This window comes from Martes martes, assembly GCF_963455335.1.
Source record: "Martes martes genome assembly, chromosome: 11".
Lineage (NCBI taxonomy): Eukaryota > Metazoa > Chordata > Mammalia > Carnivora > Mustelidae > Martes > Martes martes.
Genome location: NC_137899.1, coordinates 67,812,307 through 67,826,649, shown reverse-complemented (window position 1 = coordinate 67,826,649; position 14,343 = coordinate 67,812,307). Strand labels below are relative to the sequence as shown.

The window sequence follows — 14,343 nt, the reverse complement described above, 5'->3', positions numbered from 1 at the left end:
GGCCAGGAGAGAGGTGTGCTTCTAATACCCCTGTCTTGTTTAAGAGGACTGAACGGAACTGTATATAGGCAGAAATATTAGGAACTTAACTCTGTTTTTGTTCACTGATGTAAATCTCCAGCCTCTCAAATCCCACCCTGGCAAAGGCATGATTGTCAATGGATTTTTCCCTTAATATCCCCCCATATCTCCCTTAATTCCAGCACCCGGTGTGAATGCATTGTTCACATTGTCATGCAATCCTTAAGGCCATATGTTCCTGGTGACCTGTCCAAGAAGGGCCCAAGATGAGCACTGGGCCCAGTGTTCATGCTCTGAGTGGGTGCACGGTGAAGGAGGGTGGGGGAAGGACGGGGAAGCAACCCCCCTGCTGGGGCCTGGGTGTTGGCAGTTGATCTCCAGAGGAGGGTGATGCCTCTGTATTTTAGGAACATCATCAGATTTGGTTTTTTTCTGTTGAGTTTGCGGGATTAATTTGCTTCCTTCATAATGTTCCTCAGTATTCTCCTAAGAGAACACCTATCCTTGGGGTTCAGAAAACTGGGGGGGAGGAGAAGGAGGACTGGATCATTTTGCAGGTTGGACTGTTTTAAAGCAGGGGTGAAGCACGTGTGAAGGCTTTTGAGTGCCTTTATCACAGCAGAAGTTCTGAGGTGTGTGTTGTACGAAAGTGGGGGCATCCCTGCTCTTGTTCTTTAAGCAGTGCCCGAAGTGGGGCACGATGGCGGCCATGGGGAAGAAAAGCATGTCCCTGGAGGCCCAAGGAGGGTCATCAAGGAAGGATGTGCAGGCATGTGTTAGCGGGCGGCTGGCCCTGTGAGAAGCATAAAGAAAGCAGAAGTTCCGAAAGCCGCCTAGTTTTGCAGGCTCAGGAGCAGCAGGTGGAGGAGAAAATTAAAGGTCTGAGGAAGCACAAGGGGAGAGGCCCGTGGGCCAGGCTTGAGTGAAATGCCTTTAGCAAAGGGATGGGTTTGGAGGACAACTCAGTGGCCCCGGGAAGAGGGAAACCGAAGAGCTTAACCTGTAGGAATACAAGCTGGGGTGGTTTATTCAAGGAAGAGATGGAAACTCTGGTTGATTTTAGGGATCCACCGGAGGTCAGAGAGAAGTTAGAAGGAGTCGAGCAGGGTCAGACTGGGAAGTGCTGAACGACTTGCTAACGCAATTGCATTTTATCCTAATAGCTATAGGTAATCACTGAGATTTTAACAGGAGTCATTTACTGAGCAACAGAGACAAGATAGAATGATGAGATGAAAAAACCTTGGCATGTCCTCTTCCCTTAATTTTGCATCTATTGGATTCAGGATTACTTATTTTTAGCCCCTTTTGCCAGCTCCCTGGCTCTGGCTAAGACTCTGAGCCTCAGGTCAAGGTGTAATGAACCCATGGTCATGTGATGATATATACAGTTTAACTAGGTTTTCAATGAGGCAAATCCCAGCTGCTCCTGAGTCTGCCTATATCCCAGCATAACCTTTGAGTGCCCATCTCACATGGTTGGACAGGCAATTATTTATATCCATGCTAAATTTGCTGTGTGACAGGCTCTTAATGTGCCACTTCTCAGAATAATTTTCCTTATAAAGGAAGTTTTAACAAAGGCATGCAGAAATTTGCTTCTTGCTATGCTCTTCTTTGCTCTGCCTTGGATTATTTACCACCCAACTAGAATTTTCTTCTGTCCTGATCTTCCATTTACCCTCCCAATGTTCCAGCCACACCACCCCCAGAAGGTAGGTAAAATATAGTTAGCAGGGTAAATGTGCTTCACCCTTGGTTTTTTGCACTGCTAACTCACACTGCAAACTTGATACTCCTTTGCAAAGAATTCCTTTTTCTTTTTGGGCCAAGAAAGAGCTCTTTCATAGACCTGTCAGTAGGTCCGGAAACCATTAGTTTGCTAACAGATCAAGTGATAAGGTGTCAAGGATCCAAGTTCCATTTTCCTGCATGTCTTAGTTGTTTCAGCCAGAGGACAAAGGAAAAGCGCAGATGCAGAGCATATCAGCAAGTCCATTTTATAATTATAAGCAAACTTCCAGGGGCCACTTAGCTTGCTCTTAGCAGAAATCTTAATTTAATGGGATTTCTGCACATTTCGTCTTTTTGTTAAATATCTCACAAGATGACGATATGGTTGCTCTATAGCTTTCCAGAGGAACTGAGTACCTTCATGAAGGGAGCGTCAGGTAAATAAGATCTCACCACAAGCTAAACCTTGTGTTCAATTCAGCATTTGGAAGGGAAAATCACATACTGTATCTGTATTCTGCACAAGGTCTTATGGTTAATATTTATTGAGTGCTTATTATATGCCAGGCACTGTGCTAAGTGTTTTATGGGAATCCTGACGCAATCTTCACTCAGTTGTACAAGCTATGAGTTACTGTTATTATCCTCATAATAAGGGACTTCGAGACATTAAAGAGCTTGGCTGGGATACACAGTTAAGGTGCAGAGGGAGGATTCTAGCCCCAGCCCTAACACCAGAATTGACACTCCTAGCCACTTAGCTCTAACATTTTTATCTGGTTTACCACTCATCCTTAATGTACTAAAATATCAAGTAAATGGATTCCAGCATAAGAGGAATCTTCAACTTACCTGAATGTTAATTCCATTAAAAAGAGAAAAAGTAGAGTAAGAAAGGAGAAGGGAAAGTGTTGTTTTATCATGCTCCTATTTAAACTGCTTTAATGGCTTCTCACTGTAGGAAGAATAAAGCCTGAACTTTCAGTGTGGTCTTGTCTCCAAAGAGTTGGATAATCTGATTCCTAGCTACTCCTGCATCCCCAACTTTTACTCATCTACCTTTGCTCATGAGCTCCAGGTCATTTGGATAATGAGTGGCAGAGCTGGGATCCAGGCTTAGACAGATTGGCTCCAGGGCTGTGCTATCTTAACACCCTGCTAGCTGGGTGGATGGACAGGTGGACATGCACATGGTTGGATGGGTGGATGGATGGACGGATGGAAAGAAGGAAGGAAGGTGAATGAATGAATGGGTGAAGGGAGGGAGAGAGGGAGGAAGGAAGGAAACTCATTTACAAGAAAACTGTGACTCTTCTTAGAGTTCACACACAACCAGTCAAATCTAGCAAAGCTTTTCCATCAGCATCTGCAGTACTCATCAGTGACCTCAGGATCCTCATCTGCAGAAGAAAATGCAAGCATATACTTATCCAGCCAACAGATGAAATTATACTAAAGTCCAGGTATGGAGAGGTGCACCTGACCAACTTTAGAAGCTGATACCTTAGGTAATTGGACTAAGATGCCTAAACAGGTTACATGCTTCTTTACCCAGATAGTCAACCTGGCTGAGTAAAAAGCCAAATTCCTGTTTCCAGAGGTGATGCGTAGGCAAACAGCACTACTTTTGAAAAGCCTATCTAAATCATCTGCTATAGTTTTACTCTAAAACATTACTATCCCTTTTTGATCACCCAGAAAGCTCATATTCCACTTTTTAAAGTTAACTTTTTATGTAAGTGTAACTTAAATGCATAGAAGTGTTCAAATCCTAAAAGTGCAGCAAAGCTCAATGAATTTTCCAACCACCAACTAACGATCCACTTAGTTACTTTCCATCTACATCAAGACAGAGCATATTATACAGCCATCAGAGACCCTTCTGGGTTGCCCTTCCTGTAATTTTTTTCCGTCTTCAGAAGAACAAAAACCTGTTTCCACTATGATAGATGAATTTTGCCTGTTTTGGACTTTAGATAAATAGGACCATATAGTACAATCTCTTTTGTCTAGGGCTCTTTTTGTTCAACATTATGTTTTCAATTCATGCATGTTACTGTGTATAGCATATTTTTAAAAAAATCATTTCTTTATAGTAAATATGCTGCTATAGAAATAAGCTATAATTTATCTAAACTCTTAGATGGACATTTGGTTTTTCAAGTTTGGAACTATAACAAATAGTGCTGCTCTGAACTTTCTTATACATTTCCTTTGGAGTGCATATGTATGCATTCCTGTAGGGTTTACATGTTTGGGTAAAATTGCCGTGTCGCACAGTATGACTGTTGTGGTCTAACTAAATACTAACGTGGTTTTCAAAGTGGTTGAGCCAGTTTACACTTGCATCAACAATGTGTTACAATTCCATTTGTCCCGCATTTTTATCCACACTTAGGATTTTTTGTCTTTTCATTGAGGCCATTCTGGTGTATCTCTGAAAGTATCTCATTGTTTAGACTTACATTTTCCTGGTGACTAAAAAAGCTGAGTATTGTTTCATGTGTTTATTGGCCACTTAGATATTCTGTTATATGGAGTGCTTAATATACATTTTGCCCATTTTTTTAATTGGGTTGTCTCTCTTTTTCTTAATTGACTTTGAGGGGTATTTATATATGATGGGTAACAGTTCTTTGTTAATGTTGCAAGTTTTTCTCCTACTCTGTGGTTGCCATCCTATTATATCTTTTGATAAATAGAAGTTCTTGATTTTAATAAAATCCAAGCAAACCTTTTCATTCACATGAATGATTTTTTTTTTTTTTTGGTCCTGTTTAAGTAAACTTTGCTCACCTCAAGATCACGATTATATTATCCTATATTATCTGGAAGCCCCATTGTTTTTCCTTTTACATTCAGAACCGTAATCCACTTAGAGTTGATAAGTAGATGGTGTGAGGTAGGGAGTCATGATTTATTTTTTCCAGATGCGTATACAGTTGGCCCAGCACAGGGTTTTGAAAATCCACTGTAGTGTCACCTTTGTCATATGCGTAGTAACTGTATATTACAGGCCTGTATCTGGTTTATATTCCATCCTATTGTTCTGTTTTTCCATCCATAGACTAATATCAAGGGTAGAATGGCTGTGTCATAGCAATTACTGTTTTTAATTTCTGTAGTTTCATAATGTCTTTGCATCTGAAAGTATAATTTCTTCAAATCTGTTATTTTAGCTACATACAGTAATAATTATTTTGCTATTACATCTGGTAACAACTGGCATTCATTAAGTGCTCATTTTATTTCAGTTAATAAATGAATCATGTATTGCTATACCTTTAATCCTAACAGCAATCTGATGAGATGGGAGGCATTGTCCTTTTTTTTTTTTTTTAAATGAGGAAAATGGGGTCCGGGGGAGGTATAATTTGATCAAGGTCACATTGCTATTATGTAGTGAGACCAAGTTTTGCATCTGGGCCAACCTTGCTCCTGAGATTCTGCTCTTTTATTAACACACATTGTGTTGCCTGGGATAGGCCTCAGCTCCCTCTTGCTGAATTGGCTGTCCTTTGGTGCTAGAGTGTGATTTTCAATCCTAACACTATAGCTGGTATTTTTTTTTCCCTCTCTCCATGTCCTTAAAAAAGGCCCATAGGGAAGGTGAACAATGAAGCATTGGATTAGCTACTGTGCGTCTTTTCAGTGTGGATTTCATACTATTTTTAGGCATGATAGAGGATAGAAAAGAATATCTAGAGTTCTGTTAAACCAGGCTTTGGGAGCTGGAAAGAACTGAGCAGGTTTCAAGCCTCTGATCCCCTGTCCTGAAATAGTCGGGGTGGTAGCCTTTCTATTGGTGAAACTCAGCACGGCTGGGGAACTTCAAATTCTTTGCCCTCACTCTCCTCTTTTCACCTCTCCCACCTACAAAAGGTTCTGAACTTTCGGCATCTTCCCACACAGTACCAAGCCCCCAAAACCAAGCCATGAAAGAATATCAGGTCTAAAAATAGAAAATTCAAAGGCTACAGGGGTTAAGATTTTATGCAAAGGGAGAAAGGTGTAAGTATACATTTGCATCTGAGAATTCATAAATATATATCTAGACTGACCCTAAAGCCACAAATAATTCTGATTTGAATTTCCATACTGGGGATAACTAGTAAGATTTTATAACCGCTCTGGCAGTTTTCATGTATTAAACGCTTTTGTGTGTATATGATTTATTCCCTTCTTCCTGCAGCTCATAATTTTTTTAAAAAATGCCTTTAAACCAGTGCTTACTTCTTTTTGGTAAAAATAGTCAGAAGTTGCCTAGTGCTTCCCAAATCTGTGTCCCTCTGGTCACCTGCAGATGGGTTCACAGTCTCTCCAAGCATGACAAGGGTCATAGAAAGCATGGAACAGAGCTTTCTAGCATCTCACGAATTCTATCTATCTTACAAAATTCCTGTAAAATAGCAGAAATTTTGTGCATTTGCCTGGGTCATCTTGTCATTTTAGCTATAGTCAGGTAATTTTCTTATGTAATGGTCTGCATTAGGTGATATTAATAGGTTGAAAGGGTATAAAACTATCTAACTATTTTCTTATGAAAGACAGAATAAGTACTAGCTCATCAAATATTTTCCAAGCCTAGCAAGTGCCATTGTTTTGTAGTTTCAAGTTTTTATTTAAATTCCTGTTAGTTAAGCAAATGCCATTTTGATGCCTTAATACCCTAAATGAAATGTGTAGCCATCCTGTCATTCAAAGAAATAATAATTAAGGAAATAATTCTAAGTTCAGTGCAGGTGCAAACTCCAGGTTGTATAATTGTTGTTGGGCATTAGGGAGTTGAAAATATATTATCTGGTTGTGCGTGGATGTGTGTGTGTGCGTAGTCTGAGAATTTTTGACTCGGCGGGAACTTTACCAGTCTGTCTCATTTACAGTAAGAAATCTGGGTCCCGGGGAGCTGAGATGACCTTCTGAAGGTTATGAGCTGCACTAAAACCCATTCTCTGTACTCCTCTTTCATTGTTTCCTCGCTATCCGCAGTAGCCCTTGTTCTCTGAGACTCCAGTAACAATCCCTGCCTCATCTCGCATTATCTGATGGAAAGTAGGAACAAATCTACTTTGAAAGGCAAAGTGTGACAAAAGTGTATGGCATTCTTATTTTTATTTTTAACATATGTGCATGGATTATAGCTGCTTTCAAAGCTGGCCTATTTATAAATGAATTCAGTGTCGGCAAATTAATAAGAACTCGTTTTACCCTCAGCCCTGAAAATACCTTCGTATTCCAGACTTGAAACACCATTAAGTTGATTCTTTTTCACAAAGTAGAATCTCATTGTGTTAAAAATAGTGTGCTTAAAAACAATTTGGTTTTTGAAAAGTCTTACTATTTTTGTCCCATTGAAAGTCTCTCTGTAAATTTCATTTATAAAATCATTGCCTAGTAATTCAACATTCTTTTTCGCTAGTGTTTTATTTTTAAAAAAGCAGTAATAGCCCTCACCCTCTGTGTTTTTGTTTGTTTGTTTAAGCCTCTGAATTAAGGACCTCATTCTTGAGACGAGATGGACTGGCCCGGGGTCCACGTGATCCCCAGGAAACATCACCATTCTGTAGCCTCGCCCCTGCATTGGGCTTGCTTCTTATAGTCACCGTTTCCACTGAATCTACTGTTGTTGTCCCCAGTTAACAGATGAAAGGAATGAGGTATTGACTGGTGAAATGACTTACCTAGGTGGCTCAGCCGTAGTGGAAGAATCAGAATTTAACCCAGCCGTCTGGCTCCGTGTCTTCACCTCCTTTCTGCCATCATGAACTCTTGGGCAATCCATTTTGCCTTTCTCACTGCTCTTAACTACAAAGAGAGGAAAGCAGATCAGACAGTCTGGATGGGTTCTTCCTGCTTGATAATTCTCAATCTTGAATATCTACAATCTAAACATTGTAGAGAAAAAAATATATTCATATTTAATGCTTTTTCCTTGCCTCTAATACTGGAACATCCTTAAAACAAGGAGTCGTGAATCCCAAAGTACATCAGAATCTTTTCATTGTTTCCCCTGTAACATGTCAAGGAACAAATTGTTTTTTATTTATTTTTACTGAAGTGCAGTTGACATACAATATTGTATTAATTTCAGATGTACAACATAGTGAGTCAACATTTATATACATTACGAAGTGATCACCATGATAAATCTAGCTACCATCTGTCACCATACAAAGTTGTGACATATTATTAACTTTATTCCCTGTGCTGTACATTGCATCCCCGTGTCTTATTTATTTTACAACTGGGAGACATTTGCCTGTTCCTCACTGCAAAGGATGAGTCTTTTGAAGAAGTTTAGGATAGGGCTTCTGGGTGGCTCAGTCATTGATGCGTCTGCCTTCGGCTCAAGTCATGATCCCGGGGTCCTGGGATCGAGCCCTGCGTTAGGCTCCCTGCTCGACGGAGAGCCTGCTTCTCCCTCTCCTTCTGCCTGCTGCTCCCTGCCTTGTGCTCTCTCTCACTCTCAAATAAATCAATAAAGTCTTTAAAAAAATAAAGAATGTGAGGATAATGTCATGGAAGTCCCTTCATGTGGAGGGTGTAGACATGTCTCTGGTGAAGGAATGCTGGGTTTGCTTACATGCCCTGTCACAGCAAGTGATTTAATTTCACTATTCTTGGTGTCCTCCTCTGTGAAATACAGATGGTAACAGGAACTTTGCTATTACTGAGGATTCAGAGTTGGGACAGGCCAAGTTCTTACACCAGTGGCAAGCATCCAGCTTCTGATAATTGCTGGCTAGTACTGTTCTGATAGCTCAGCTCCTCCAGTCACCTTTATTCCTCATGAAACCTCCAGTCAAGCTGTATTTCCCAGTGCTGCCATTCCTCACTAGGAACACAGACAGGACTGCTCGTCAGTCTCAGGGGTCGCTCCTGACGTGCACACGTCCTGATGCTGACTCCTTCCTGCTGTTAGCCACGGCCCTTGTCCCAGTGTTCTTCAGTCCCTGAGGCCTCTGGTTTCAAAACACAAAAGGCAAAGGGAAGTAGGGTACTTCCTCCTGTATCCTTCCTGTGTGACTCCCGTTCTCCCAGCCTCCACCGCGTGTGCCTTCCTTCCTCACCAGAAGGGGGAAGGAACTGTGTCCTCCCCTCGTACACTGACTTCTGGGGTCTGGCCCTCTGTTGGGGGACTGTCCCACTGTTTACTTTTTAATGAACCATTAGCAGCATTTCTCTCATGACCAGTTGAAAAGAGCCTGTGAGATTTGGATATTATTTGGAGGTTTGAAGGAGAGGATGGAAACTTAGATTTAACTGTGGGTCAAGGCCCAGCGTCTGCCAGACACTCCGCCCTCTCCAGCCCCAGGAGGTTAACTAGTAGTGCATTCTTCCTACTGCTGAGGAAGCTGGGGAGAGAGATGCTCGCATCCCTGACCCAGTGAGAACCTGAATCGAAACTCACCTGCCTCTGTAACATATGTTCTTTTCATTATGTGACACAGTAGGAAGGAGCCAGGTGCTATTTTTCTCTGAAGACAGTGTTGATCTGCCAGGGATGATGGGAACATGTATACTCAGCATGTGAAATTTCAGCTTTAGAGTCTGAATACCCCAGAGGATTTTGACATAATCTATAAGAATGATTAGCTGACTCTACCCCCTACCCATCAATAGGACCCCAGAGACCATTCACCAGATTTTTCCTCTTCCTTTCCTTGTCTCCTAGAAATGTTCAAGTCTTTAAGAAGCCACATAGGACACTGATAATGATGATAAAAATAATATTTACTAAATCCATCTATGTGCTAGGTGTCTTATCACATACTTTATGTACATAAGCTAATTTGATGATTATAAATTTTTAAGTTCATATATTTTACAGATTTGGGGAGTTTCGTTGTCTAAGGTTACGTAGTATGCTAGTAACTATTACACAGTCCTGCTTCCTCATTCCTGCTTACTCCATGGCCTCCCATAATCCTGAGCGCATGTTCTCTTCTGCTAATGTCTGTGTGCTTGCGTGAGTTTAAGTTTCCATATCAGTAATACTGTATGTCTGAGAGTAATGGAAAACCTGAGAACAGTGACTTAAATCATAAACAAGGAATTCCTTAGGAGGTCGGTTCACGGTCGGTATGGTGATTTCACAGTGTCCTCTGGAGCTCCTTCTAAGTCTCCACTCTAGGGGACAGCCCTCACTTTCATGCTGACAGAATGGCTGCAGGAGCTCCAGCCATTACTGGACACAAAATTGTGTTCTAAACTGGAAGAAGCTGAGGTGTGAATGCAGAACAAAAGGAACAAGACAGTCAGGTGTCCTTCCTCTTTTAAAGGTCTTTCCTGGAAACTCTACCCAGCACTCTCTTTGTATCTATCACTGGTTCAGGATGGGTCATAATGATCACTCTAAGTTATAAGAGAGACTGAGAAATGTACTTTTTTTTTGGGTGGGTGCATTGTTGCAGTGAACAGAATTGGGGCTTATTAACATGGAACCCAACCCGCTAATTTCTCGAAATAAGTTTAAATAAATTCATCAAGTGTCACTCTTCCCCAGTGACTCTCTAGGGGAAACTTGGAGTATTCCAAGGCTGAGAATATCTTGAGAAGATGAAAGAGTTAGTTCAATAGAAACTTTAACCAGGTAGACTGTGTCTTAGGTATTCAAGAGAGTTGTCGGGAATACAGCTTGACCCAACCCAAGGAAAGGGGAAGTAAGGTCCAGAAGAGGAGTGTAACCTGGTGATTTGAATCTTACGCCACTTGGACTGGGGGACTAGTAGGGGGAAAGCAGAGGAATCCTAGATTCTAAATATACCCTAAGTATTAATAGTTAAGTTCATGCCACTTTTAAGATTTTACTTCATAAGTATCTTCTGTGGATGCAAAAGCAACTCTTCCATATTTGTGTTGCCTGGGGAAGGTGCAGTAGAAGCAGAGTTAATTGGGAAACAATCAGGAAACAAATATAACCAGAGGGTGATGGGCTTTGATGATGGGAGTCAGAATCCCAGCTGTATCACTTATGAGCCTTGTGACCTGGGACCTGGGAGAAATCACCTAACCTTTCTAAGTCTCCGATTTCTACTTCAAACAAAGAAAAGAAAAGAAATAGACGAACTCTTCCTCACTTGCTTCTTTAACAACTAACAATGACTTAGAGCCCAGTGCCTGACATAAGGTGGTTGCGGTGGTGTTCCTGCTGTTGGTACTGTCACACTGCACAGTGTGTTTTCCAGCAGCAGGGGCTGGCTGTGTACTTGCTGTGAGCCCCTCGGGAGAGGGTAGAGGGGTGGGTCAAGATCCCGGTTTCTCTGGAAGGAGCAGTGCAAGAGAATCTGGGAGAGTGGTTGGGGAAGTTAATTCCCAAAGCAGCAGTCACCAGGAAGTGTCCTGAGCTCTTGTCAACTAAGGGAGGAAGCCTACTGGGTCAGCTAAACTGCAGGTTTCAAATGCTCATTTGGGTCCTGCTAAAGAAAGCTCATGATGGAAGGTTTAATTTCTCCACATTTTACCTTCCTTATATATAAAATGAAGATAAGCATAACGACTACCTCCCAGGTTGTTGTGAGGATACACCTGTAGAGCCCCTGGGCGCATGATGTGTACCCAGTAAATATTCTCTATTATTCATGTTGTTTCTTCCCTCCCTCTTCACCCAAGTAAGAGTAGGGCTCGTTGGTCTCAGTTTTGTCTGGTTATCTCAGCTTCAGTAATCCCGTAAAAACTTTAACTAGATCATAAAGTCCACGTATAATCACACTGGGCCCCAAAAGATATTGTGATAATGTGATTAATAACGAGTTCTTGGATGGCAGTAGTGTTTTAGAGCGCTGCCACGGACTTGTAAATTCCACTGGCTTCAGTGCTTAGGAAAGTGAGACTGACAGCTCATTGCCCCGGGCAGCAAACACACAATCCGCCTGTGTTTACGTTCCAAGTTCTTTAAATAGCTTTGTGTCCCAGGTCAGAACTTCACTGTCTCCATTTTTCTGCAAGTGACACAGGCTGGGGGTTGGGGTGACATATGTTCTTGCAGCTCATTTCTGAGATGGGAACGGGCTTGACTAGGAACTGGGTGGGATGGGGTGGGGAGGTGGAGAATCAAAGAACAGCCTGTGTTCTTAGAAATGACACACCAGGGGCACCTGGGTGGCTCAGTGGTTTAAGCCTCTGCCTTTGGCCCAGGTCATGGTCTCAGGGTCCTGGGATCAAGCCCCGCATCAGGCTCGCTGCTCAGCAGGGAGCCTGCTTCCCCCCACCTCTCTCTGCCTGCTGCTCTGCCTACTTGTGATCTCTCTCTCAAATAAATTTAAAAAAAAAATAAATAATTTAAAAAAAAAAAGAAAAGAAATGACACACCAACCCTATGTTTGTTATCATCGCCTTGCTTCATGTTTCCAACAACATCTGTCCTTTTAAAGCACTTTCCTGTGAGCCATGTCATTTGATCCTCTCCAAAACCTATAGAGATGGACAAGGAGATGTCATTAACATTTTTTAGTTAAAAAAAAAAAAATCAAGGCTCAGAAATGTAAAGGGACTTGCTCCTGATTGTCACCGGCTGGACTTGAACCCAAATCTCCTATTCTCAGAACCAAACCTTTCCTGTGTCACTGCACATTGCTGCTAGCCTGTGTCCTTACCTCGTCTGGAAGAAAACAGCATTTATGTATCTTCGTATCTACCCATCTAGAAGTCTGGAATCCACCAAGATAGAAGAGGCTGGTGCATTGTAGCTTACGGCCCAGCCAGAGTAGAGTGTGTTCCCTTAGGTTTGCTTAGGGCTCATGTGCAGGGGTCTGCACCAGAGGATTCTTTCCAAGTGGAAGCAACCACATGGCAGGCACAGGGCTTTCTGCACATACAGAAGGTCTTTGCTATAAACCCTGCTCCAGCCCTGCCCCATCCTCCACTCCTGGCCTTGAAATTCTGCCATTTGGAAACGTGAAGACTAATTGGCCTTTAGAGAGATTCCAATTCAAATAGGAATTCTTTCACTATACATTAACAGGTTATATTAAAAACAAAACAAAACTTGGGTACTCTTTTGGGTAGGGGTTGGTCACAAAACCTGGCTCCTTCCAGTGTCCTTGTCCATGAGGCAGGAACCATGAGAGGCGTTGTAAAGAGCCCATGTAAAGGTACAAGGACTGTGAAAGTGTAAGCGGCCCCCATATCAGGGAAGAAGAGGGTGGCTGGGGTCCTGGTCTGGGAAGGAGGAGAGGAGTAGGCACAGCTGTAGAGCTTGGGGCGCTGGCTCTGACCCCGAGAAGCTCTTCAGTGGGGAGGCATGAGGGCAGTCTGGCTGATGTCACTGTTAGGTCCAGGACTGGACTGTGTGCGACCTCCAGAGCCATTTGGGTTGCTTTGACCTCCAGCCATCTGTGTCTGGGAATGTAAAACAAATGGTTAATGGCATCAGATGGTATATGATCTCAAATGTCCCCCCACTTACTGCCATAAGAGGGAAAAGAGCCCCCTGGAGAAATCATCAAGGATGCGATTTTCAAAGTTGCAATTAATTGTGTGCTCGGGAAAGCTCATCCTCTGCTAGTCATTCTGTCGAGAAAGGGGAAATTAAGGGTGATGGAACTGTGACTGAGAGGCCAGTTTGCATCGTCCTTTATAAGATCAAAGACACAAACCCAGAGAACAAAAAATGTAAGGGACCTATGGTGGGGTAGGTCGGGAGCTAACCACCTTTAGGCAAAATGTGCGCCCAGGGATAGGTCTGACTGTCTGACCTTGGACTTCACAGTTGCATGGGGACTGTCCTTAGGTTGCTTTTTCAGAATGCCTTACATCCACGGTGGCTTTGGCCAAACCTGCCTCCTGTCCTCTCTTTGGGAGCCCTCCATGTGGCTGTGGCCTCTCATTTCACTTTGCAAACTTTCTTACTTCCCTTCTCTTTCTTCCAGCCAGTGAGACCTGCAACGATTTCCACCCAATGTTCTTCACCCACGACAGATCCTTCGAGGAGTTTTTCTGCATCTGTATCCAGCTCCTGAACAAGACGTGGAAGGAAATGAGGGCAACTTCTGAAGACTTCAACAAGGTAAGGTGAATCTGAGGCAGAGGCAGCAGTTTCCTACGTCCCCAAGGGAGCCCCACCTCTGCGTTGTTCTTTAGCTCCCATACCTGTATGGACATGAGCTATGTGTTGGTGGTGCTCTCATCTCTGCAAGGATAAGCCTAGAGCAGCCTTGTTCCCTTTTGGCTAACTAAACTGGAGCCACCAGTGGAGACCTTTCCTTGAAAAAATACTGTCTAGATTAATTTTTTAGTTTAAGGGCATTAGTCCAGGTTTCTGTGTTATAACAGCATCCACTGGGGGAAAGGCCTCTCCCTCTACCTGTGTGGATGGCTGTTAGAGAAAGAATGAGATCAGGAAGGCTTCTCTGTCTAGGTGATGTGGTTTCCTTGCAGATTATGGATGTGTTAAAATAATCTGCCCTTTGCTGTGTCAAAAAGAGGTTTTATTCAAAAGCAAAATCTCTTTCAAGGAGTTAAGTTTATATGACACTTTTTTTTTCTTTTCTTTTCTTTTTTTGTTTTGTTTTGTTTATAGAAATCATTTGATTCTTTGAATGGATATCTTCTTTGATTTTCTGTGAAAGTATGAATTTTGTGTTTCTC

The 14,343-nt window shown here is 42.4% G+C and overlaps 1 protein-coding gene across 1 annotated transcript in view; it reads left to right on the top strand.

The window, feature by feature from the left end:
• Positions 1–14,343, top strand: part of ELMO1 (engulfment and cell motility 1) — a 524,906-nt gene that overhangs the window by 348,948 nt on the left and 161,615 nt on the right. The window contains exon 17 of the mRNA XM_080817991.1: positions 13,626–13,762. Within this exon, the coding sequence (XP_080674117.1) occupies positions 13,626–13,762 (137 nt within the window). The remainder of the gene's footprint in view (positions 1–13,625; positions 13,763–14,343) is intronic.